The sequence below is a fragment of the Cryptococcus neoformans genome, chromosome 11 (assembly GCF_000149385.1).
Source record: "Cryptococcus neoformans var. neoformans B-3501A chromosome 11, whole genome shotgun sequence".
NCBI classification, from domain to species: domain Eukaryota; kingdom Fungi; phylum Basidiomycota; class Tremellomycetes; order Tremellales; family Cryptococcaceae; genus Cryptococcus; species Cryptococcus deneoformans.
This window is the reverse complement of record NC_009187.1, coordinates 928547-953407: the sequence shown is the minus strand read 5'-3', so window position 1 is coordinate 953407 and position 24861 is coordinate 928547. Positions and strand designations below refer to the sequence as shown.

The 24861-nt window shown below is 50.6% G+C and overlaps 8 protein-coding genes across 8 annotated transcripts; 5 read left to right on the top strand and 3 right to left on the bottom strand.

Moving 5' to 3' along the window:
- Window positions 1-1369: 1369 nt before the first annotated feature.
- CNBK3110 (hypothetical protein) lies at window positions 1370-3181 on the top strand (the record flags this gene model as incomplete). Its single annotated transcript, XM_767514.1, has 2 exons — window positions 1370-2137; window positions 2618-3181. 2 exons carry the CDS (start codon window positions 1370-1372, stop codon window positions 3179-3181), a joined length of 1332 nt encoding a protein of 443 aa, XP_772607.1.
- A 946-nt stretch (window positions 3182-4127) lies between these two features.
- On the top strand, window positions 4128-6329 carry CNBK3100 (hypothetical protein; the record flags this gene model as incomplete). Its single annotated transcript, XM_767513.1, has 2 exons — window positions 4128-4289; window positions 4335-6329. The coding sequence occupies 2 exons, from the start codon at window positions 4128-4130 to the stop codon at window positions 6327-6329; spliced, it is 2157 nt and encodes a 718-aa protein (XP_772606.1).
- A 2789-nt stretch (window positions 6330-9118) lies between these two features.
- Window positions 9119-10352, bottom strand: CNBK3090 (hypothetical protein; the record flags this gene model as incomplete). The annotated part of the gene is made up of 3 exons (XM_767512.1): window positions 9119-9411; window positions 9473-9703; window positions 9758-10352. The coding sequence occupies 3 exons, from the start codon at window positions 10350-10352 to the stop codon at window positions 9119-9121; spliced, it is 1119 nt and encodes a 372-aa protein (XP_772605.1).
- A 224-nt stretch (window positions 10353-10576) lies between these two features.
- Window positions 10577-12160, bottom strand: CNBK3080 (hypothetical protein; the record flags this gene model as incomplete). The annotated part of the gene is made up of 9 exons (XM_767511.1): window positions 10577-10645; window positions 10700-11080; window positions 11138-11527; window positions 11580-11662; window positions 11713-11783; window positions 11838-11892; window positions 11942-11987; window positions 12047-12082; window positions 12134-12160. 9 exons carry the CDS (start codon window positions 12158-12160, stop codon window positions 10577-10579), a joined length of 1158 nt encoding a protein of 385 aa, XP_772604.1.
- A 307-nt stretch (window positions 12161-12467) lies between these two features.
- Window positions 12468-13379, top strand: CNBK3070 (hypothetical protein; the record flags this gene model as incomplete). Its single annotated transcript, XM_767510.1, has 4 exons — window positions 12468-12532; window positions 12589-13175; window positions 13230-13242; window positions 13292-13379. 4 exons carry the CDS (start codon window positions 12468-12470, stop codon window positions 13377-13379), a joined length of 753 nt encoding a protein of 250 aa, XP_772603.1.
- A 2134-nt stretch (window positions 13380-15513) lies between these two features.
- Window positions 15514-17949, top strand: CNBK3060 (hypothetical protein; the record flags this gene model as incomplete). The annotated part of the gene is made up of 14 exons (XM_767509.1): window positions 15514-15728; window positions 15792-15820; window positions 15965-16005; window positions 16061-16092; window positions 16158-16247; window positions 16303-16329; window positions 16392-16435; window positions 16500-16561; window positions 16615-16662; window positions 16721-17093; window positions 17154-17483; window positions 17541-17650; window positions 17723-17857; window positions 17917-17949. The coding sequence occupies 14 exons, from the start codon at window positions 15514-15516 to the stop codon at window positions 17947-17949; spliced, it is 1569 nt and encodes a 522-aa protein (XP_772602.1).
- Window positions 17950-18859: 910 nt separating this feature from the next.
- On the top strand, window positions 18860-20525 carry CNBK3050 (hypothetical protein; the record flags this gene model as incomplete). Its single annotated transcript, XM_767508.1, has 2 exons — window positions 18860-19100; window positions 19165-20525. 2 exons carry the CDS (start codon window positions 18860-18862, stop codon window positions 20523-20525), a joined length of 1602 nt encoding a protein of 533 aa, XP_772601.1.
- Window positions 20526-20636: 111 nt separating this feature from the next.
- Window positions 20637-24765, bottom strand: CNBK3040 (hypothetical protein; the record flags this gene model as incomplete). The annotated part of the gene is made up of 10 exons (XM_767507.1): window positions 20637-20743; window positions 20805-20852; window positions 20896-21104; window positions 21188-21543; window positions 21615-21856; window positions 21951-22622; window positions 22691-22766; window positions 22879-23618; window positions 23680-24580; window positions 24637-24765. The coding sequence occupies 10 exons, from the start codon at window positions 24763-24765 to the stop codon at window positions 20637-20639; spliced, it is 3480 nt and encodes a 1159-aa protein (XP_772600.1).
- Between the last annotated feature and the right edge of the window lie 96 nt (window positions 24766-24861).

Sequence of the window (24861 nt, the reverse complement as noted above, 5' to 3'; positions counted from 1 at the left end):
TATCTCCCATTACTCCCATCCTTTATCTTTTGTTCCTTTTCGGTTTTGGGGTGACGACATAAGACAAAAACAACCGATGAAAGACCAAAGGCTCGGTCGATGCTTGGTGGTTGGGCCATACAGTTCTATCTGGTTGCTTGCGTTTATGCAGTCACTACTCCCCGTTTCTTTTTCTCATTGACGTTTTGGCGGGAGGTGGATGTTAGCTTGAGGTCAGAGGTTTTGATTTTAGGGACATATGAACATGCCTCCAGAATGATGAAGACGTTTACGACATGGGAACGGCGGTAGAGGTGGAGGTGGACGAGATTAAAAATTCAATTCCGCGGTGATGTGCGCAGGTCAATCACCAGTTTATAGATGGAAATAGAAAAACAAAAGGGAACGTAGTTTGGTTGGCAGCGGGGACAGCCAAGGCTAATACGTAGAAGCAGCATGCAATTCCTCCAGTTGTGAAGAGCCGCTTTCTGTGCACCGACGGATGATAATCTTTCCATACTTGGATTTTTCTACAATCGGACAATGGAGCGGTCGGTTACTGCAGGTCTTTGCCATGCAAACCAAGTTATAGATACACTACCAATGTCATATTCCGAATGCTGCATGTGTTTGTCTGCAGGCGACTTTGATCATTGTCATTTGTCGATCATCATGGAACGACGGGCGCACATCCTTTTACTGGCTAGTTGGTGGTTATCTATCTATCGTTTATCAGGCCCCAGATCTGAAATGAAGCGACCTTTTCACGCCGCTTCTGTTACGACCCTGACTCCCGCCGATTTCCATTCATCCTGGATGATGATTGTTTGGCTGACTGGTGACTTGGCAATTTCAACGTAAACGGATGAGCATCGATCATGCATGCATGTTAGCTACGAGTTTTTGGTCGCATCCGTATTTCCTTTTTAATTCGACGAGAGACGCACGACGCAACTTGCGTGAATCGTCTCAATTGTCTAATTATTCCCCCCAGCTTATTTATCCCCATGCCCCGGATATTTTGCGTGCTTGATATCCTGGGCTAAAAAAATGAGGGGCATGCGATTTTCGTGCCGAAAAAAAGGAACGGCAGGTTTATTTGTATAAAAAAAGGGGACGGCAACCGGCTGAAGGCTGATAAGGGTTTTCCGCCCTTATTTTCAAGGGAAAAAAAGCTTCCTGCTGGGATCTGCGAAATGTTCTATGGTCGGGACCCGAACGCAAGGTCTTTTTTGAGGGACAAATTGGCCAAGAGAAATCTCCATTCTAGGGCATTTTTTGACCGAGGCGGCCGCCACCTTGCATTCCTATAATAATTATTACCGTTCTTCTCACGCCCGGGGACAAGGACGTGAATTCTCCCAAAACAAATCCATCTATTCTCAACGTTATGTGCCGCGACCAATTCGATCCAATAACAATGTTCTCCCCATCAGGATCGCCACGATCCTCAGTCTCGTCAGCCACGACCAACGTCTGCGGCGCGCCTCTCACCCCGCTCTACGAACTTGACGGCGCTGCGGGCGAGATGGTCGTTACGGAATCTGCGACGGTTGACGATAGCGAAGGCGAGCAGGACGCTTTGCTGCGTGAGCATATCGCCGCCGGGCAAGCATCCAAGCGTGTTGTCAACCTTTCTCTCGCTGTCCCGCCGCCGCCGGCCTTTAGCACGTTTGCGTTCCCACCTCAAGGCGGCGCTGCTGCTGCTGCTGCTTCTTTGGGCGTCGTGTCTCCCGGCGACGAGGGCATAGCGCTTCCGCGCGAGGGTTTTACGTTTGGGACTTGCCCCTCTGCGCCATTTCTTGGTACACCGGTGGTTGAGCAAGGTCCGTTCGAGTACCCGGACATGACTGGCGGCAGGTCAACCAGTCGATCTTCGTCCATCAAGGGGAGCTCTCCGCAATCACGGTCGAATTCCCGGTCTCCCATCTTCCGCGCCCGTCCTCTCTCGATATCCTCACAGCACTCTCTTCACTCGCAGTCCGATATCCCTTCACCGCCTGCTACGCGGCGCAGCTCAACCGTGTCGGACATTACTACTCTGCCCGTCGCGGGGCGCCGGCCGTCCATCGTGCACTCGGCGACGGCTGAGACGCCGGTGGTCGCGGACGCGACGTCTGCCTCGTCGAGCAACCACCACCATCCGTCTACGCGCTCGGTCACGCCGCTGCCGACACCTGGCCCGCTCGCGCATCACGGATCTATCAGACGGCCAAGCACGCTCTCGTTCCAGCAAAAAGCGCTTCCTCAGCCTATCCCACCTAGTCTCCTCGCCCGACGCGGTTCTCTCCCTGCCGCGCACCTCTTCCGCCTCCCGCTTTCCGAGCTGTCAGCACACCGGTCACGGGCCAGTGCGAGTGGTATCCCGACCGTCCCTCAGAGCCCGGCCGTCAGTACAGCGTCGTTGTACCAGCGTCGGCAAAGCATCGCGACCGAGACCGATGCCGGCGGGGTTGGGCATGCGAGGGGCGGTACGTTGGGGGAAAAGATGCGGACGACGAGTATCAGTGCGGGGTCGGATTCGACGGGGTACACCTCTGCTGGCCGGCGCGGGTCCGTCCCTTCTTCCTCTTCGTCTTTTGCTGCCGCTTCTTCGCGCAACACACTGCTCAACCGATCAGGATCGACATGTTCCCAGACGTCGCGGCGCTCATTCACAACTTTACGCACACCGACGACACCGCCAGTGCCCTGCGCTTTTGCTACGCCGTCGCCGCGGATCCAGCCTGCCAGTCTTCTTCCCCCGCTTTCCGTCCCTTCCTCGCCCCGGTCCACGAGGTCGTCTTTGGCCGAGGGGGCGCACGCGCAAACGCGATCGGGCCACTCGGGGTCCAGCGACGACGACGACGAGATGCTGCCTACACCTGCGATGGACACGCTCTCCATCTCAAGCGGCGGCGGCGGGGCAGGGTTGAATCGAGATGTGGTGTGCAGAGGTTCAAGTGAGGACGAGGTGTACTTGGGCGTGGCGGCGGCGGCGTCGGGCGGGCAGATGGTGGTGGTGGAAAGTCCGACGGCGATGATGCGCGACGAAAAGACGGTTTGCAAACCCTCTCCGCCGCCGTGGCCCGTTCAGGTGATTGCGCCAACCCCGCCGATAGAGACGGAGACGGAGATGGAGACGCCCGGGCTGGAAACGGTGTTTGAGAGACCGCCATTGGAGAGCGCGGAGAGTGTGGACAGCGGAAAGACGTTGACGTGAATGTAAGTGCAAGAGTTTGGTGGGGAAAGATTCAAAAAGGCTGACGGGTTACGATCTAGGAGGTTTCACGCTTTTGGGCAGAGTCTGCGGGGGGGGAGTATAATGGACAGTCTAAAGGCTGAATGGTGAGTTTTGTTGGTCTTTTACCCGCTGTGCTAGGCGATGGGCGCTGATAATATGCCCAGTTTAAATCTTTGCGGCTGAGCCCTTACGAACTCGGGCTTATCGATTGAGCAAGCGAACCTATAATTGTTGTCTCACCATCTCAGAAAAGCTCTTTATCACATCAAACGAATACACGGAATCCATTTTTCATCTTGTCAAACTGCTACCTACCTGTCTGCTTGTACCGAGTATCGCTTTAATCCTTGTCCTTTTACGAATAATACGGTTACTTTTACGCTTTTCATCTCGTCTTCTGCATCGTAAATTAGCATTTTCATACGCACACGGTTTTTCATCTGGGCTTTTGGGTGGGCGAGGGGTAATACATAAAAGGCGCGAGTCATGCGGCCGAGTTTTGCGCACACAAATGAATGCATTTGTCGTTCTTTGATTATCCGCAGTTGAGCAAGACGCGGGAGATGCGAGTCGAGTCGGAACAGGGCAAGGTACGAAGATCCAGGGATTTTCGCCCGGCGACAACAAACGCGTGGATCGTGCGGGAGCAGTCAGTGTGGTGCGGGAGGAGTGCAGGGATGGTGCGGGAGAGCAGAGTGCAGGGATGGTGCATGGATGGAAGAGGCGAGTGGCGGCTCGATGCATGGGAGGAAGAATGTGCGGTGGCGTGGTCGATGACTCGCGACAGCAGCCAGGGTCGCGATCAGGCTCGGGATAAATGCGATAAAAGGGCGGGAAAGTAATCGCAGGGCTAATGTTTGTTTTCGCGTTGCCTTGAGCGAGCCTCCCCCGCCAACGACCCCCGCCACGAGTAACGACCCCCGCCATGAACACGCACTCCCCCCCCCTCCTCGGCCTCCAGGCGCTCGCCGTCTCCCCGCCCGCCTACCCGCCCGCCTACCGCTACAACCCCGTGTTCGGCGCCCCCCCCGCCGCCAGCCCAGACTGGTCCCCCGCGAACAAGCGCAGCTCCCGTGGCCTGCCTAATGTGAGCCCCCTCCCCCCCCCCCGAGACCACGCTGACAAGCCCCAGAACTGGTACGACCCCCACGAGTACCGGCCCCGACGGTCCCTCCCCGCCCCCAACCTCTCCCCCCCCTCCTCCGTCCCCACCACGGCCTCCAACCCCCGCCAGCCGTACCCGTACCAGCCCTACCCCGACGGCGCCTTCCCCACGCCCATGGACATCGTCCGCACCCCCTCGCCCCCCATCGGCTACGCCCCCATCGGCTTCGCGGGCGCCTACGCCGTTTCCCGCCAGCACCCGCAGGCGTCCCACCCCGCCGACGGGTGGAGGAACGGCTACGCCATGCCCGCCATCCCCACGCAGGACGACGATGTCATCCCGACCGCCATCGTGATCAAGAACATTCCATTCGCCGTCACCCGCGAGACACTGCTGGGCGTGATGGAGTCCCTTGGCGCGCCGCTCCCCTACGCATTCAACTACCACCACGACAACGGTGTCTTCCGCGGACTGGCGTTTGCAAATTTCCGCGCGCCAGACGAAGCAGCGAGTGTGGTTGCCGCCTTGAACGGGTACGATGTCCAGGGGCGGAAACTGCGGGTCGAATACAAAAAGGTCCTGCAGCCCGGCGAAAAGGACAAGATTGAGCGGGAAAAGGCGTTGAAGCGGATGAGGAGCCTGCAGTTTGACCGCAAAGAGATGCCTCCTCCGCTCACCCTTCCTACCAGACACCAGCAGCCCCCGACGCTTGCCGGCTACGACCAGTCGCCACCCCATTCCGCATCCGCCGCGTCGACCAACTCCAACTCGCAGGCCGACAGTCTCCCGTCCACGCTCGACATGAACGACCCCATGACGCTTGACATTTACTCCAGGGTCTTGGTCTTCAAAGAAGACCGGATGCGGGACGAGCTCGCGTTCTCAAAGAACCTCTCCCCGACCGAACGTCGTATAGTCCATCTCGTCGCGCAAAGGCTTGGACTCACAAGCGTCACCCGTGGCGAGGAAGAACAGTGCGTCGTGGTCACCCGCGAACCGCAACGTCCCGCCCTCCTGTCGACCACCTCTCTCACATCCCCCACCTATCTCCTCCCTTATGGCTCCCAACAAAATTCCGCTTCCTCCAGCGGCGGCGGCGGCGGCGGCGGATCGGGCGACCCGTCACCGAATTTGAGGTACAAGAAATCCATGCCCGACTTGCGAGGCTTCAACGGCCCCGCCGTAGCGCGTGATCCTGCGAGGAGCTTGAACCCACAGAGAAGTTCAGGAAACATTCGAGAGATGGGTAGAGAGTATGCGAGCATGGGCGCAGTCGGAGGAAGGAGGTTGAACGGGCATGCTTCCGCAGCGACGCTGAATGTCAACGGCCAGAATCATCCCTATGGGAACGGGAGCGGACGAGAACAAGGGTATGGAGCGTTCAACGGCCTGTTTGGAAACTCGGTCAATGATATCCCGCCCGTCCCGCCTCTTCCCAGTGGATTGGGGATGCATAACAAAATGTACTCCGTCAGCAGCGTCCATAATGTGAACGGGATCGGCCATGGCCATACCCACTCCCATTCTTATTCCCAAACCCATTCGCATGCGCAGAATGGACGAGTCTCGCCCGAGGACTTGCTCTCCCCAACTTCTACCACCAGTTTCTCGGGACAGCAGCAAATACCCTCTCCCCAACCTCAGCCTTCTCAATCCCAGCAGTCGCAGTCTTCCCAACCTCCATCATCTCAGACCGCTTCTCAGTCCCAGTCCCAGTCCCAATCTCAACCACTTCGCAACCCGCGTGGACCAGCCGGCGAATCCCGCGGATTCGGCGGTACCCAGTCATCTCTCAACGGTATCAGCGGCCTTGGCGGTCTGAAATCTGTGGCGAGTAGGAATATGTTGGGCGGCGGCGGCGGCGCCGGTTCGGGCTCCGCCCCCGGTCCTCCCGGTTCAGTTATCGGTGGAGCGCCCGTCTCGTCTTCGCCCGCTTCGACAGGTAGTGCGAGCGTTGGAACCGGAGGGTACGAGAGGGATACAGAGGAAACGATGAGGACGAGGGAGAATTTGGATATTTAATTGTTAATGTCTCGTACATCTTTTTTTCTTTTTCAACAGAGGTGAGTTTGCGTTTTTGGGATAACGCTTTGGGATCTATAGGCTGATTTCATGATAGAACTTTTTTCCTCTTCTTCTTTTTTTTATGCCCCTTCAACACTATTATTATTAATCATCTGTTGACGTTCAATGTCCCTCGCAACGCAAGTACGCTAGAATACGCTTCTCATGCCCCAACTCAATCTTGCTACGAATTTATATAAAAAAACAAAGACGCCATTCGCCATTCGCCATTCCACTTTATACCTTTTTTTTCCTCTTTTACTTTTTCTTTTCCTTGGACGTGCCGGGGGCGGAGGGAGAGGCAAACGGGATGGTTTTTGGGCACGGGGCGAAACAGTGAAAAAAAAAAAAAAAAAACGAAACGATGAAATGATCAAGACCAAACAACATCTTATCTAAACAACTAGATACCTCTGTTGCCTTTTTAACGACATTCCAAATGTAGTTCTTTTATATCTTTTCACGGCGACGATTTGACAAGATGCTTTTTTCTTCTACAGTACTTTTGCCTCTTACTGATCTCAAATTATCCATCACCTTTTCTTGCACGATTGATTTTACCTATCTATACATACAATGGAAATGGAAAACGTTTTACGTCTAAAGATCGATCTAAAGACTCGAAAGATGATTGATAAATGGGAAAGACTGGCACAAAGGATAGTCCCATGGCTCATTGTTGCCCCCATCCTTTATCGTCCCTACACAGCCCAACGCACCGCCTGCATGTCCCTCTCTTTAACGTTAAGCCTATAAGCTGGGAAAAGTCTATCCATTTTTTATTTTTTATTTTTTAAAAAAAAAGAAGAAACTCCCGTTACAGAATGTCTAAAGCCGCATTGATGGCGTCCGAAGTGGACATTCTCAAGACAAAGGCGGCGAATAAGAAGGGCGCGGGGTCGGAAGAGGTCGAGACTGTGTGGCCGAAGCCAGAGTTCGTACGTCTCGCAACTACCCTTTCTCTCCGTCCGTTTCTCCTTGCCGTGGGGAGATCACAGTCACAGTCTACCTCGCAAAGTGGGCTCGAGTCGTCAGGCGGGTGGAGTGACAAACGGGGTGTGGGGTGAGGTGGGATGTGCTGCGAGCGGACGGAATCTTGCCCAAAGGTTTCGTTGAAGGCTGACCCGTAGACTTGTCTTTTTCACAAATGGGATGACGCAACAGGGTGCAAGTACGGCGCTGGACAATATCACGTTAGCAGGCAAGACGATCACAGAGTACATAGTACCAGCAGGGAGCATGTTCACTCTTGGTGCCGCTTTACCAAAGTACGTTCCAGTTGCGTCGTTCCAGTTGAACATTACACAAATCTGAGAAAAAAAAGGCAAGGGCTGATGAAAACGTCCGTTTTTCTCCTAGTCATACAGTGTTGAAATGGGGAGCATACTTTCCCCCTGGGACCATGGTACGTAACCAGCTTTGAATAGTGGTCGCAATTGCTACTACTGACGGGGGGAACGACCACGATCATAGTTTCCGGATGGTGTGTTGGTCCCTATTCATGCGAGAATGGTGTCTGTCCAGCCACTCGAGACTCCAAAGAATTAATCGCACAAACGACACAGTTTGAACTTTGAGGTTTAGGAGCAACAGGGAAAGGCCATGGCTTCTCTTGGTTCCTCGAGTCGGTTTCCTGAACGAGCACCGTCGAGCAGATGTACGCTTTGTATGTATATTCCAAAACATTAGTGGGCACGACAGCAGACCATTACCCCAGCTGGACCATTAGCGTTCGCTCATTCCTACTTCACTGTTGTCTTGAGCACCATTTTGATCTTTATGGATGGGAACGACCTCTTTTTCCTTTTTCTTCCTTTCATCCATTACTCACTGGACGTCTCACCCGTCGGAAGCCTAAAGGTAACGGTATCCCTTCTTCCAATTATACACGTACATTCTAAACAGCTAAATGGGTTCCCCAAGGGGAGAAAAGCGTACCCGAAGCCTTTTTATTTTTCTTCCCATGACTGTACTGTAGAAGAATGGGGTAATCTATGGCTCAAGTCCTGTTACAGGAAGGGGGAAGGACAGCTTTACTGGTCGTTGGGATATTAATAAACCCACCTTGATTCCTGCTGGGACCATTTTTGTACTTGATCAAAAGTTCTATACCCAGATAGAAAAGAGAATAGAAGAAGAAGCAAGGATGTCGGGAACTGGGCGAGCAAGACATGGCTTGGGGGTGAAGGCCCATCTGATACTTTACCTTCAATATATAGGGCGGAAATACAATGTTGAATGATTCTAGAGGCGGCTTCCGACAATATATCGTACCTGCAGGAAGCATGTTCACCCTTGGCGCTGCTCTGCCAAAGTAAGTCCAGCCCTCAAGTTTTTCGAATGGCTGAAGGCTGGCGCTTGCTTTTCAAAGTCATACCGTGCTAAAGTAGAGGGCATATTTTCCACAAGGGACAATGATTAGTATTCTGACCTTCGTGGGCCGGGGAAGATTGCTAACAGGAGTGCGGTTATCATCAAGTTTCCGGATCGAGTGCTAGTCCCTATTCACGCTCGTATGGTACCTGTTTAGCCATTCTAGACTTCACTTTGATTAGAGGACAGGGCTGGCGGCATATGTAGATGTCCTCATGCATGATGTAAACGGTAACGGTACAGGTATTGATAATCGGGATGTAGATACAGACGTATGACGACGATAGCTAAGACATGGTTGGAGTTAGTACCCATTGAATTTCAAGCTAGAACTAGCAAGCCAGCTTACTATAGTCCGATGTTCATAGTTTCATTTATGCCCAACCCATCTTTCTCATACCCCAAACGCCCATGACCCCTACCAAAAGCCCAGTCCCCAACCCTGCATATCCTCTTTCACGACTGTACAAGTTGGCATTTGCACCACTACTCTCGCTAGATGAAGACGCAGAAGTAGTTGCGCTTGTGGCCGCACCAGAGGCTCCGGATGCTGCGGTAGTGGTGATATTGCCGGAAGAGGAAGACGCGCAAATACCGTTGGCGCAGGTTGGATCAAGGGTGAAAGAGGGATAAGTCGACGGAGTGGTATATTCGAGGTAATCAAAATCTTATAACCACATTCATCAGTCATCAGTATTTTCTCCTGATACACCCAAGAAACTACTCACCGAAATAAGTTCCCTCACCCTCATTGATCAACCTGACTTGGTGTTCCCCCTCTCCAAGCCCACCTACGAATACCTTCAGAGTCCCCAACTTCTCACAGCTCTTCTCCACGCCACCGACGGCACATCCTGACCGGCCACTATACGTCGCGTAAGGGATGGTAGAGGCGTTGAAAAAGATGGAATATGGGCCGTGATCGTTGACCTGATCACCGTAGATATACAGCGCAGAGCCTATGTTTTCCTACCGTTAGCCTGTATGTTCTCCCAAGTTGAAGGGGGACGTACCGGTGAAATTGAAAGAAAACTCATTGCCTGCACCTTGGGTGTACGAGCTGGAACCTCCATAAAAACTCCCATTATTGCTATCCCACGTCCCAGTGTAACTGATCTCAGGGCTAGTATTATCCAGCGTCGAGTTACTCGTATTCTCACCTACATCAACTTCCAGCACAACCAGATCCACTCCCACCCCGCCCCCCTCATTCCTCAACTCTACTTCATGTACCTCCCCTTCTTCCAGCCCCTGTACACTCCATAACAACGTCCGCCCTTGACCAAGCGTGTTATCGGAGGAGGTCGTATTTTCAGCTGTATGGGAGGAAGAGGTCCCGTCGAGCGTCATTGTATAGTTGGTAGCGGAAGAGGAAGGACCGGAAGCACCATATATCCAAGCTGATGAAGCTGTAAAGTTGAATGCGAATGAAGCGCCTTGGGTGGTGGTGTAGTGCATGGTAGCCTCATGCCACGGTACGCCCGTTTCGTTTTCACTCGCGTTATACCATGTCGGGTTGTCTTGCGGGTTCGGAGTGGACCATTGGGTGTAATCCGAGTAAACGAGGAGGGGATCAAAATCGTCGAATGTCACGTTGATTTTTGGCATGTTGAGGCAGATGGAAAAGAGAATTGTGAAAAGCGATGAAAAGTGACGGATGTCAGGACTTGACGACGGGAACAAACATCCCTACTACAAACAATCAACTCAACTTCCGCCGGAACCAAACAACGCAGGTTTATATCATGCACATAATCATTTCAATGCATTGATATATACAAATCTTCTCTTTTCTCATCATCACCTTTTTCACATTGAAGGGTTTCCACAAACTAGAGAGCAGTGGAAGTAGTACTGTCTACCTCAATAGTAGGCACGATACTCGCGATGAACTTGAGGAACTACAGACTTCCTGTCAGTCAAACGATTAATCCGATAACAAAGAAAAAACACACAATGACGAGATAGAAATCCACGGGCACACCGGTGACGACCTCATCCTTATCCTTTTCCACCTTGGGCACGCTTCCACCAGTCACCTTTCTCACCATGCTGCCCAAACCCCACTTCTTCTTTTTCTCCTTCTCTTCCTTCCCACCTGCGCTTCCACTAGTGCCAGACGTGGACGAAATCGTTTCGGGTTCAGCAGTAGGCGCTGGACCCTGGGCAGCTTCCATACGGTCGATAAACTTTTTCATGACGGATGCGTGTTTGCAAGGGTGTACGCTCGCAAGCTGTGCACCAGAATGGGGGAAGGATTCCATTGTCATCGTCTTAAATGCATGGTCGGCTGGAACGTCCTGGAATACTTGAGCAGGGGTGAGAGGGTTTTTGTGCTTTATGTTTTTCATATGAGAATTGAATATCAAGCAACTGCAAATAAATAAACTTACCTCGTCATAACCAAACAACCAGAATCGCGGAGTTTGATAATGCTTATCATAGCTGATGATACAGTCATATGTCCTCACTTGAAGGAGGTTCTTCCCCGCCGTCGAATTGACCTCAGCCTCGCTGGGATGCACAATCCTGACTGCTGCATCATCTTCCAAATCCTCCAACCCTTCTTCATCCATGTCGGGGATATCATCGATATCAGGAATCTCGTCCTCCTCCAACTTGCCACCAGAAGAAACATTAAGCCCGGCCATCTCGCGAGTGGGTGCGGTAGTGGGAGAGTCGGGAATATCAGGAATTTCGTCCATATCTGTAGGGCGATGGGGTGGGGAACGGTTGATATGGGTTGCTACCCAGTCATCATCAGGACCTGGAGCTTCCTCCGCCTACACCAAGCTGTCAGCATGTGATCTTATTTACGTCAAGGACTAGGCATACATCGTCCAGGAAGCTAAGTAGCTTCTCAGCATCCTCGTCGGCATTTGTATAGTCTACAGCCGTTGCTCGTCGCAGACAGGGGACTGGTAGTTCATGGTTAGCACTTGGTAAAGCTCGGACGCGAAGGACTCACCGTTACGGGTGACCAAGTATTGCTTATCGGGGGGCAAAAAGTCTCTTGCCCTGGATGATTCTCCCTTCTCCCTACAGCCAACCTTTAGCTTGCCAGTCATAGTTTATAGGCTACAAGTGACGTACCACTGCCAAACCGGAAACTTGAAAGTCAAGAAGTCACCGGCAGCAACAAATTCCTCTATTCATCTCAATCACCTCGGGCCTCTCTCATGATCCATCACACGTACCTGGAGTGATCCTACCGTGCTCCTTGAATTTACTCTCTCTAAGGACCTATAGCAGCACGGTTAAGTATTCAACATTCTGGGTGGCAAAGACAGAGAAGGGCGTACCGGAGAGAGGTAGTCTCTTACAGCCCAGTACTGACTCTACATGTATGGATTAGCAGTGCATTTATCAAAACTCGTGCTAGGACTCACTTGGATAGCTAAAAGTGGGTTGTTCATAACGAAAGTTAGAGTAGATGGAGATGCAAAACGTCGAAATGGTTGTCAACACGCCGCCGTCATCAGTCGCGAACGCTCGAGACCTCCACCTCGCCCACCTGGCCCAAAATGTACTCCCGGTTTGGGCCATTATTGCTTTCAATGACACCTTTCATGCCCAGATTTCAATGCTAGATGCAGTTTACAACAGACAAAGAATTCAAGGCCCATTTTAATTTAGGACATTTGTTCACATGGTGGAGGTAATTTCCTCGGAAGACTTGAACAACTTAAAACGAATGTCACATTCATACTCGCACCGTGAGCCATGACAGTTGAAGAGCTTCCTCCTTCCAAACTTGGTACAAAAGGACATTGGGACAGCGTCTACGAGTAAGTCATATCTCCTACCTGTTTATTGACAGCTAAAAACTCGTACATCCTTCCAGGCGCGAAGTCAATGTTTTCAACGATATCGGGGACGAAGGTGAGATATGGTTTGGCGAAGACAGCGTACGCAAGATGCGTGAATGGGCACACACCCACTTACCGTCTTCCATCTCACCCGATCATCCTCTCCGCATCCTCGAATGTGGTTCCGGGAACGGTACCCTTCTCCTCTCTTTCCTCATTTCCCCTTCCCCTCCCGCTCAGTACTACCACCTCACCGGCATTGACTACTGCGAATCAGCCAAAATCCTCGCCGAAGGTGTCGAAGCCGCAAAAAGGGAGAGCTTGGAAGATGAGATGGAGCCGGAAGACGTAGAGAATGAGTGTGCAACCGACTGGAGGGTCGCAGACCTGCTGAGACATGATTTTGAGGGAGAGAATTGGGATTTGGTCATGGATAAGGGAACTTATGATGCGCTTTGTCTGTCAAACGAATCAGTGGAAGGGGATGAGAAAAAGAGATTACCGAGTGGAGTGTACCCGGAGAGGATCGCGAAGCTCGTGAAGCCCGGAGGCTTCTTTTTGATTACCAGCTGTAACTTTACAGAAGAGGAAATTAAGGAGAGATACTCGAAAGAAGAATTGGGTGAGTATATCACTTTATCGGTATCTTTTCAGAGCTAATATAACTATATTGCAGGCTTAGCGTTCCAGTAAGCAATCCACTATTTGACTTGGACATTTCGCTGACATTCAACGCAGCTCTAGCGTCCCTCATCCTACATTCTCTTTTGGCGGCAAGAAGGGAAGCACGGTTTGCACTGTCGCCTTCCAAAAAGCTTCCGTATAGTTGATTGATCAACCATGCATACTTTTGGCAGCCTGTCCTCCCAGAATGTCGTGGTGGCATTCGTTTTCCTTCTATGAAATGCTGCACTAATATCTCATCACAGTCACTGCCCTTGGACATTCGAACTTTACGCTCTATTTGTGACAATCTGTAGACCTAAATCTCTTGCGAGTGCATCAAATCTACCCCCACTCGACGGCATAGAGAGGAAGAGAAAGAGGACCGTACGAGGAGGCGTTATGGAGGAGAGATGTCTGAGGGGAGGGTACAGGGAAAGTGTGAGAAAGATGAGTCAGCTGGTGGGGCAGAGAAAGGTATAAAAGGCGTAGCCTTTTTTAGAGTAGATAAAATGCATAGCTCCAAGCAGCTTAGTCTTCTCGAACTCCCTAGCTCAGCCATCGCATCGCCTACACTTAGCGCTTCTGGTACAACTGAATACAAACGACCGAGGACACGAAACTTAAGTAACACCAGGTGCTTTCCGGCCTCTAGGAGGACAATGAGTGGTACCGCTACACTGCAGATGTCCACTGCTCAGTCAGCTTTCCGTCACGGGCATTTCCGCAGTTCAAGCTATCATCCTCACCCACGTCTTATCGCGCGGAAATGTTGCCAAATGTCGCCATATGTCATTGAGTCCAGAGCTGGCCAAGATACCATATCCATCAATGTGTGTTTTTTTTGGTCAGGCGTTAGGAGGTGGTAAGAGGTAGGACGTCAATGCTGTACCCTGTAGCATTGCTTGTATCGTTTGAATGTCTGATTGTGGGCAACGGATCGTGAAACTGCGCCCTGTCTTCCCCGGCTTCGAGTTTCATTGTCAAGCAATCTATAGATACATGATAACGGGATGCCGGGACAGGAGATGATCTGGCGTCTGACGAATGATTCGCCAATGGCCAATAAGACCTTCATCATTTATCAAAAATCAACAGTTTGCTCGTTCTGCACTTTACATTATTGATAGCAATATTGATTATCCTGACGATACGTACCCACTTCCCACCTGATCTTCTCTCACTTATCAGTTGATGTGTCGTCTCCTGCGGTATCGAGCGCCATATCTTGCAGTTTTCGATACGCACGATTGAATTCCTCACACGACTGGTTGCATGTCGCCTCAATCGTTCCGGTACTTTGCTATCCAGCATCCTCTCTTCCGTCTCCTGTCCTGCTTGGAGACGGAAGTTGAACGAGGATAAAGTTTCAAGATAATCCGCCGGCCATAGGATGAGACTCATTCTCTGGATACTCTAGCATTCTAATTCTCATCGCAGACGAGCGATGAAGTGTTCGAGCAACAGCGGTCACTATCGGCAACGTGCGAAGGTGGGATCATGTTCATTCAGTGCTGCCATCATGGAAATAAGTGCTAACTATAGACAACATCGTTGTCGCGACTTAACAATCGACCGTCGATACCAGTACCCCAACATCATCCACCCCTCGCCTCTCGCCAGATTCCCCCTCAATTCACGCTGCTTTTCGCCTATTCAGTCACTAGTTTCATTAGTTTTACTCGAAGCTGAGTTTTCGCTGTGCTGCTTGCAGTGTTCTACTTTCATATTGGGAGCGGACAAAACGGCGACCGCGAGGCCCAGGGAATAGTCTTCTTTACAGTTGAGACTTGCAAACGCCGTGGTGGAATGATTTGATATTATTCAGATAGAGAGATAAAGAAGATAAGAAAAGCAACTTGTGATTCGTCTTTTCAGGTGATGCCGTTAAAATCCGTAAGACCCCGATGTGAACTAGGAACGGTGTTTTTAAGCGCCTTGATCTAATTATCGGTGAAAACCGATTACGGCCTTATCCGTTGGTGCGATATTATTATTGCATGATGGTTCGTAACAACAGCCGATGGGATTTGAAAGAGACCGATACGGGTGGAGACACTGCAAATGCATGAAAGACACTAAGGGCAGAAAAACAAGGGAGAAGGAAGGACACTACAGAGGTAAGAGTCTGGGAGTCTCGTGAAAGCTATGTGCGTATCAAGAGATAAGCTGCTAAACCTGGACTACCCAAGCTTCTGGCGTTTACTACAGAACATATAAGAGATAGCCTTCGAGATGGACGACAAGACATTCCTCAATATACAGTGCAGAAGACTCTGCTGGACAACCGAGCCACCATGTCTGACAGCAAACACCTTGATGACGAGAAGAATGTCGGCGTCACGGCTGCCGATGTCAGTGTCTTACCAGCAACCGCCGATGATGTGCACTGCGTTCAGCTTCAAGATGTCGATGAAGCAGCCGCTTTCGTCGCTGGCTGGGAGGGAGAGATTACAGAGGAGATGAATGCAAGGATTAGGAGGAAATGTGATTGGCACCTTCTGCCTCTCATGTACGTCTGGTTTTATCGTAGCAATCTCTTCTTCTGCATTTGACTGACGAGCAATGATCGCAGGATGACCCTCTACTTCGTCCAGTTCACAGGTGAGTATCTTGTAATACAGAAAAGGGGAAGGAATATAGACAAGAAAGAGTTGGGTTGGTCAAGCGAAAGCCACAAGAGGGGGGTGAGAGAGGTCAAGGGTCGTGAGAGTGGTTTCCGAAGAGCATAACTGACAACATACCTAGATAAAACCACTCTCGGTTCATCAGCTATCTTGGGAATTAAAGTCCGTCTTTTGTCTCTTTTTGACCCTGATTCAGCTGACTTACTCTGTCATGTAGACCGACACACACCTTTCACAGGCTGAGTACAAGTGAGCCAACCCTTCGGGTTTAATAGCATTACTGCAAATGTACACTGACATCGATCCCACCACAGCTGGCTCGGTACAATCTTTTATCTTTCTTATTTAATTTTCGAATGGCCACAATCTCTTGCTCTTCAAAAGTTTCCTCCAGGAAAATGGATGTATGTGCAACTGAGAATAAAAATGTTGATAACTGGAAATTGACTATTTTTCAAGGGCTTGTAACATTCTCGTTTGGGCTGTGTAAGATTTTTACCATACTCAGAAAAAGTTAGGTGCAACGCTAACGTCAATATGCCATTTAGCTGTCTTTGTTGTCACGCGGCCTGCAAGAACTTTGCTGGTCTCTGTAAGTATCCCACCTCATTTTATTCACTTTCAAGCTCTGTGGTTGACCATCAAACGCGTCATAGTTGTTTGCCGTTTTCTCCTTGGTGTATGTGAAGGCAGTATCACGGCTGGCTTCTTGATTTTGGTGAATGCTCTTCATTTTTGATCAAATCAGTTGAAGTCTAATAACGTTTACAGACCAGTATGTTCTATACCCAAGAGGAAGCAACTCAACGTGTCGGCTACGTGAGTATCGTTCTCATCAACGAAGTAGCCCAAACACTTACAAGCCCACTATTTATAGTGGTTCTTAATGAACGGTACTGCTCAAATATTCAACGGTGTTGTCTCTTTCGGAGTGTATCACGTCAACCCCGACATCATCGCCCCCTGGAAAGTCTACATGCTCATCACAGGTCTCCTCACCCTTGTCGTCGGTCTCTGCTTCTGGTTTTTCATACCCAACAACCCCATGACCGCCTACTTCCTTACCAAAGAGGAGAGGATCATCGCTATTGAGAGGTTGAGGGGTAAGAGTACCGGTATCGAGAACAAGACTTGGAAGAAGGAACAGTTCATTGAGGCACTTACCGACTGGAAGTGCTGGACATTTGCCATTTACGCTGGTTCGAACAATGTGGCCAACTCTCTCACCAACATGACCAGCTTGATCATTAGTGGGTCCTTCTCCTGGCCATAAACGCCCATCTCTAGAAAGCTAATAACTTACCATGTAGATTCCTTTGGATTCACCGTCTGGCAAACTACTCTTCTGGGCACTGTCTCCGGTGCCATCGAGATCCTTACCATCTGGTCCTCCGTTCTTGTCATCAAAAAATTCCCCAATGCCCGAGGATACGTCGGCGCATCCTACTCTATTCCTAATGTTGTCTCCGGTATTTTGCTTGTCGCCCTGCCCTGGACAGCCAAAGGTGCTTTGCTCTTTGCCGTTTATTTGGGTGGTGTGGGTACTCCTGGTTTCGTGCTTTCTCTGTCGTGGTGTTCGACTTCCAACACTGGGCACACGAAGAAGGCTACTGCAAATGCGATGCTTCTTATCGGATACTGTAAGTGTTTAGTTCCGAATTATAAAAGAAAACGTATTGATCTGGTTTGGCATTAAGGTCTCGGTAATCTTCTTTCTCCGCAGATGTGGGAAGCCAAGTACGCTCCTCGATACTATGTTCCCTGGGGTATTATCCTTGGTACCTACGTTGTCAACCCTATCATCCTTGTAAGTTTTTTGATTTTTTCTTACCTTTCTTGAAATTCTGCTATGAACTCAAGCTGATGTCGACGATCATAGCTCGGTATACGATTTTTCCTCAACCGTGAGAACGAGCGCCGAGACAGACTCGTCGAGAAGGGAGAGCTTGTACATGAAAAGTTTGTGGATGAGTATGGAGAAGAGATTGATCCTACTTTCTTGGATATGACCGACGTGAGTGGCTAAAGTTGTCTTGTTTTTCGATAAGGTTTTGCTGACTTGGTGATAAATAGCGTAAGAATCTGTCTTTCAGGTATCCTCTTTAAGAACACTCTTATCAGGGCTTTTTAATCTACTATTCCGCGGCGTCACAGGTTAATGACGCGTCTTTTTGTGTAATGAATCAGAAGTGGGAAAAGTTGTACTTGAAAGACTGGTTAGCTGTAGAAGCCGCTAGGCACAGATCTCATTTGAAAATTCTTGGCATTTTATAAATGTTTCCTTGGGATGAATCCATTAAAATGATGAGAAATGTTTCTCCGTCCATTCATATTTTCGGCCGCGACACGATATCCAACACATTTAAAGAACGTCGGAAGAATAAAAAGTATGAACACTTGAACACTTGAGAATGGTAATAGCAATGCTGAAAGAACAAAAGAAGGGAGCAGAGGGTTAAGCATTTTACCGGAGAGATCAGACCCGCATGCGGCACTGGATATGAAGGGACCATAGATCCCCAGGTTTGGATTTTGAACGGGAAGGAAGTTGGTCTGTGGTGGATTATTATAGCATGGATGTTCTGGCCGATGAAGAAGGTCGTCGCCACAGAAAAACTGGAAGCCGAAAGGAAAGTAGTAGTGATAACTGCCCGGTGGTGGATGGATGTGGTCCAATTGTGAAGTCTCCATTTTATTATTAGTACTGTAACACGATAGAGATGTATGCATGTCTTTAAAATTTAAGCATGGAATTCGCCCTATCTATCGAGCTTTCGTTGCTTCGATGGGTGAAGGCAATTGGGAAACCGATTTCGGTACGTAAGCAAACAGATCTCTATCGTCATCCTCGTCGTCATCCACGTTCTAAAAGTAACCTTCAAATTGTCTTGGAAAATTCTCCACACCTTTTTTTTAACTGCAACTCTTCCGACTTAAAAAGTAGTTTTGAACTACCCACCATCAAATCAGCTAGACTTTATACCAACACATAACACATAAATCCTTTTCCCATGCGATGCCGTCCGATTTTTCTTACGAGGAGCCCTCCACAGCTCACTTGCTCATCTTTTCGACATATCTCTGGTTGCTAAACATGGCGCGCTGGTTTGTCCAGCGCATAACAGGAGCAGGTTTACTTGGCGAAATCGCCATAGGAATGATTTTTGGATCACCACTCGCACAGTGGTTGGATGTTGACTGGCAGTCCACAATGGTCACTATCGGTTATATTGGCCTGCTGGCTATTGTTCTCGAAGGTGTGTCCAGTATTTCCCAGAAGAAGGGGCGAGTGAGCTAGATTATTGATGCTATTAAACTTAGGCGGTATAACAACTTCATTACCTCTTTTAATCCCGCTTATTCCAATTTCCATGGCCATTGCTTTTACCGGCGTGGCAGGTACCCTCGCCCTCTCTTTCCTCTGCATTCCAGCTTTCGGCTACAGCCCTCTCTCGGCATTCGCCTCTGGCGCTGCAATGTCATCGACCTCACTCGGCACAACCCTTGCTGTGCTGGCAGGTACAAAAGGGATTGGTTTTGACCTCCGTCAGACAAAAGTCGGGGTGGCGCTGGTCGGCGCGGCAGTGGCGGATGATGTAATCGCCTTCGTGTTTTCCGAGATTATGAAAATCCTCGGGCGAAGCAATGGAGGTGTAGGACCTCAAATTGGGAGGATTGTAGGGGTGACGATTGGACTAGGTGCGATTGCGATCCCCTTGACGATCTGGGTACTCAAGCCGCTCCTGACTTCGCAGAGGAGCAAAAAGCTGCTTTTCCAATCGGGAAGGTTGGGTTCAATGGGGGTTATCCTCCTTGTTGCCGTTGGGATGGTCGCCGCTGCTGGGTATGCAGGCACTAGTCCTCTTTACGGTATTTACGTAGGAGGTCTTATGTTGTCATATGTCTCTGAGCCAGACGAGGATACTGTCGAGACAACCTCCAACTCGGACATACCTCTCACCCGTATCAATACCAACCCTACTCCTGACACTGGATCTGGCGATCAAGCTCCAAAGCCTATCCCGATGGCGTATACACTCTCCCGCCAGTCTCTTGACCTTTCTCGCGCTCATACACACCCAGGCACAATCGGCTACCACTTTGCTTATCTGCCCTCTCCTGCGCGCGCACGTCGCCCCGCTCCAGCTGGCAGTGACGATCGTCCCAACCCCCTTGATTTCGCCAGTACCTACAACGCTTTCCTCTTCCCTCTTGTTGAATACATCCTCCTTCCCATCTTCTTTGGTTCTATCGGCTACTCTATTCCATTCCTTCGTCTTTGGAGGGGATCGATCATCTGGAAGGGGATCGTGTATTCGATATGGATGGTCCTCGGGAAACTCATGTGTGGCTTGTGGTTGTTTTGGCCATCAAAGAGTAAAGGAGGCAAGATTAGCGAGGCACAAGGGCTGCCAGTGACCGAGAAGGAGGGTAAGGGTGATTGGACGTGGAAGGATAGGGTACCAGCTGTCCTCTTTTTGGGATTCGCAATGGTTGCAAGAGGAGAAATCGGGCTGTTGATCTCTCAAATTGGCCGTCACACCCCAATCCCGTTATTTGATGAGGATGAATTTTTGATAGCTATTTGGGCTATTGTGGTTAACACCATCATTGGTCCAGTGGCTGTATCTTCGATACTCAAGAAATGGAGGGTGGGCGTAGTTAGAGGAGGCTGGGAATAGCGTCCCAAGTTCTTCGCTCTGTATCTTAGATCGTACATACATCTCGTAAACCAATTATTAGATTGAATACTCCTATTTTCGTCCTGCTATGCCAATGTCTATGAATATCTTTTATATGTTTGCACACTCGCAGTCACAATCCGCAACAGCACAGACTGAATGTGCGATTCCCCCATCCAGGCCGCCTTCAAACCAGGGCAAAATGTGATTTGCATGACCTATTGAGACGTAGGTCAGTCCGCAAGTTACAAGATTCGTGATGGATGATTTGGGACTTACCGCCATGCCTACATGTCAAGCAGAAAACATATGCCGAATCAATCGTATCTAAGTTGTTATTAACATCAATCTACATTTACCATCAACTCACCTGTCACATGCCCTGGCCGCTCACCGTCATCTACTGGCGGTCTGTGTGGGTCTACGTGAAGCAAGCAAATCACACATCGCGGTAACGGCGCTTGACAATAGACGCAAACTGTTGTACGCTCCGAAGGCCAGCCAACACTCGGTGTACCTCGCATGGCATGTTTCTGATGCAGCCTATGCTCAGTGTCTATTGGCAAGGGGTTATTACAGCTATAAAAACGTCACTGGGATCAGCATCCTTGACAAATAAGGTTTTTTTGTGGTCTGAAAAAGACAAAGAAAACTCGACGTACACTGGGCATGTCCCCGTCTTGCCATATCCCTCTTCTCCTGCATCTTCCCCACCCAACGACCTCTGCAAATTCCCCCACTTGACATCAAACTCACATCTCTCCCCCCACATTCCCCACGAATCGAGCATATCCCTATACCCTTCCCTCCACCTTTCCACCATCATCTTCTCCGCTTGATTGAGTTTCCCTGGCGGGAAAAAGGCAGCGAGAAGGGTGACGGTTTGTAAATCGCCTGTTCGGGCGAGGTAGCGGGAGAGGAGTGAGAGTGCCGGAGGCGAGAGGCCTGTGAGAGGGAGCATATGTAGGGAGGATGAACGGGCGAATCGGGACATTCGGCCTTTCAAGAATGTGGAGAACTGATCCGTTTTCCCAAATCGTTTTAGCTTCCAATGCTTCCTAATGGTCGCGAGAAAAAAAAAACACCTACCTCCCAATCATCGAGATACTGCACTCCAACGACCATCCTCTCCAACAACGGTATATACTCCTCTTCCAAGACACTTTCCCAGTCTTCACCCGCAATACGAGAAAGGATCGCACGAACGTACGGGTCGTCCACCCGGCGAATAAGGTTGGGCCAGTGGGCGTTGAAATATTCTGATCCTCGTGTAGAAGCTGATTGGGACATGAACCCGGCGATAGTCGAGCCGAGTAATGTATCATTTGGATCTATCTCTTGTCCGTTAGCCCTCTTCCAAACGGAGATGACAGAGAAAAAAGGAGCAAAAGAAACACAGGGTGGAAGAGCTCAAATTCGACGTACCCTCGCTAGACATCAAAATTCCCACTGTCCCACTTTCATCCCCCCTGAAAAACGCCCTAAATGCTGCTTTACTCCTCTCCCCCCTCCTCAACATCTCCTCCACCTCCCCCTTCCCACCTTCCTTACTTTCCCCGCATATCGTCAGGATCAACCTCCTCAACTCGACTTTCTCCGAGGAAGATGAAATAGACGGTCTCAGTTCCGATGGGTGGATGGCTTTATCGGGAAAAGATAGACGGGAGGAGAGGAGGTGGGAGATGGCGGGGAGGTAAGAGGGGGGACCTTGCGGGTAGGTCGATGATGTGTGGGCATGGGAGTGGGAGTGGGTGTTGGTGTGGGTGTGGGATGTACGTTCCGAAATCTTGCGTTCGCGAGGGGTATGGGTACCACTACCTTTTCGAGATACAGAGGCCGACCTGCTTCCCCTTCCTGTACTACCACCACTCCCCTTGATATTCATGCGTCTCAATCTCTCTTCCAGCTCGCTGACTAAACCGCCGCCTTCCCCACCGGGTCCGTCTTCATCAGCGTTCAAAGCGGCAGAAATGGGTCCGCCAGAAGCGGATGCAGCGTCGAGTGTACCGAGGGATGTCCAGATGGGGTAAATCCCTTGATGAGTGAGGTTGTACCCACCGGAAGAGGAGACGGAGGGGGACATGGTTTTGGTTAGGTCTAAGGAAAAAAAGTGTGCGGGTTAGTAAAGTGGCGAGGAGTACGTGAGGTACGGGAGTGGAACTTACGTTCGACGAATTCCCAGACACCGGCAAGTTTGAATTTTCCACGATACTTTGTCGCTATCGCCGCGTTCAATAACAACTGTTTCTCTTTTCGGTCAGCCGCCTAGAAACTAAACGGAAACAGACCTCAACGTCGCAACCAAAGTAATCAAAGCATCAAAGAAAAGAAAAAGACAGGCCCATCAACTCACGTTATCCAAACCGTACCCTTCCATCGCCCTTCTCCGCATCACCACCCCCACATCCCCACCCAACACCCTTCTCCACCCTTCATACCCACCCGTAATCTCATCACGATCGTTAATCACCCCTGTTGGATCTTCTTCATGCCACCTATCTCTGGATAAGAACGACTGGGTCAACATATCTGGGATATGGTGTATAGCCACGTTGGGGCCCGAGCCGGAGGGGAGATGTCTTGTAGGCGCGGAGGGTGGGACATGGGGACGGCCATGGCCATGGGGATTGGTATGGGAGTGAAGAGGCGAGGAGGCAGGGTGGATGGTGGATACAGCTCCAAAGGAGGAGGAACGGAGACGGGAATGTTCGTTGAGGATGGTGGACACTTGGTCGGGAGGGAGTTGGAACTTGTTTCGAGGGTAAATGGCTTCAACCCCTGCCCCTGCCTCTCCTTCTGCCGCCCGATCTCCTTGGCCGATTTCTAACCCCAACCCTGACCCTTGGACCAAACCGTGGGCAGTGGGAGATGTCGATGACGATGACGATCTTAGAGGGATATCAGGATCGATAAAGTACAATGTAGGTTCAGAGATGGAAAGGCCCCCATGAGAATTGGAAGCCAGCACAGGCGCGGTGGAGACGGGACCGATGGATATCGTACTGTCTTTGAGGACGTACATGACATCGATGTGCTTGGGCGGGGTTGGCGGTGTGAATGCGAATGAATGCATGTTTGGTTTGGGCTTGATAACTGTTTATGCATTCACGATTAGCAAATGCAGATTTGCAGATTATGAAGATATAACACTTACTCTGACGCATACCGCCCAATGTAACCCATTCACTAGCCCCAGACTGATCGGGTTTACATCGAACGATATCCCAAACGCCCACACCGCCCTCTTTACTGCCTACACCTAATCTCATACTATCCACCCAGCTCATACCCACTACCCCACCTCTCACTTCCCACCCAACAATTTCTTGGCCTGGGTATCTTGTATCCCACAGTCTCACTGTACTATTGCCTCCTTGGATTGATTCGTACGATGCGAAAAGGGTAGAGGACGGGTTGGGACAGAGTGACATGACGGTACGTGTAGACCATTGCGCGAGGGAACCTGCAGAATTGGGTTCTTTCAAAGTATTTGACGGCGCACGAAGATCGTATAGCCTAATGACCTTGTTGCCCGCAGAAGACAGCAGGGAGTAAGGAGCAGTAGGGATAAAGGCGACAGAGTTGACTTGTTCCGACGGGCAGTATGCCTGTATTGGCCTCGGTTCAGAAGCGGAAGATGTCTTGGCAAGCGGTGTGGTTATCGGGAGTCGAAGTTCGGGCCGGGTGTAGTGTACGTCTCCGTCTGGTGGTAAGCGGGAAGCAGCGACGGCATCGTGGATATCCCAGATCAACAAGCTCGAATCGGATCGATGTCGTTCAAGACCTGTGGCGAGATAGTTGGCGTCGTGGGGGGAAAAGGATATACTCGACACTGCCCTTGTATGCTTGACTGTTAGGGCAGCAATAACGGGAGGCGAAGGGGGCGGGTTGGCGACGGGGAGGGACAAGGTGGATGGTGAGAGGTTGAGGAGGAGTGTCTTGCCGGTGGACAGACCCGTTGCGATGAGATGTCTGTGGGCCGGAGACGGCGACCAGGCGAGTGCTTTGATCTGGCCAATCTCTGTCTGGAGGCCGAGCATGGACATTTTCCCGTTCTGCAGACACGGGCATGGCTGAGCGCGCATGGTATGGAATACGGACAAGAACTCACGTCGCGGTCCCACTCGTAGAGCTTGACATCGCCGGAGAGCATGTGTGCGAGCTGGCCGCCGACGAGGAAACGAGGCGGGGCGAGGTGGTGCGGGTCGGCAAGGGCGATCCGCCGGGACTCGGTGGCCATCGTGCGAGTTGCGAAGTGGGATGTTGTGCGAGGACAGTTGCCTGGTTGTTTGCAGTTATTTGTTGTGTCCTAATGTTTGTTGTCGCATCCAGTGAC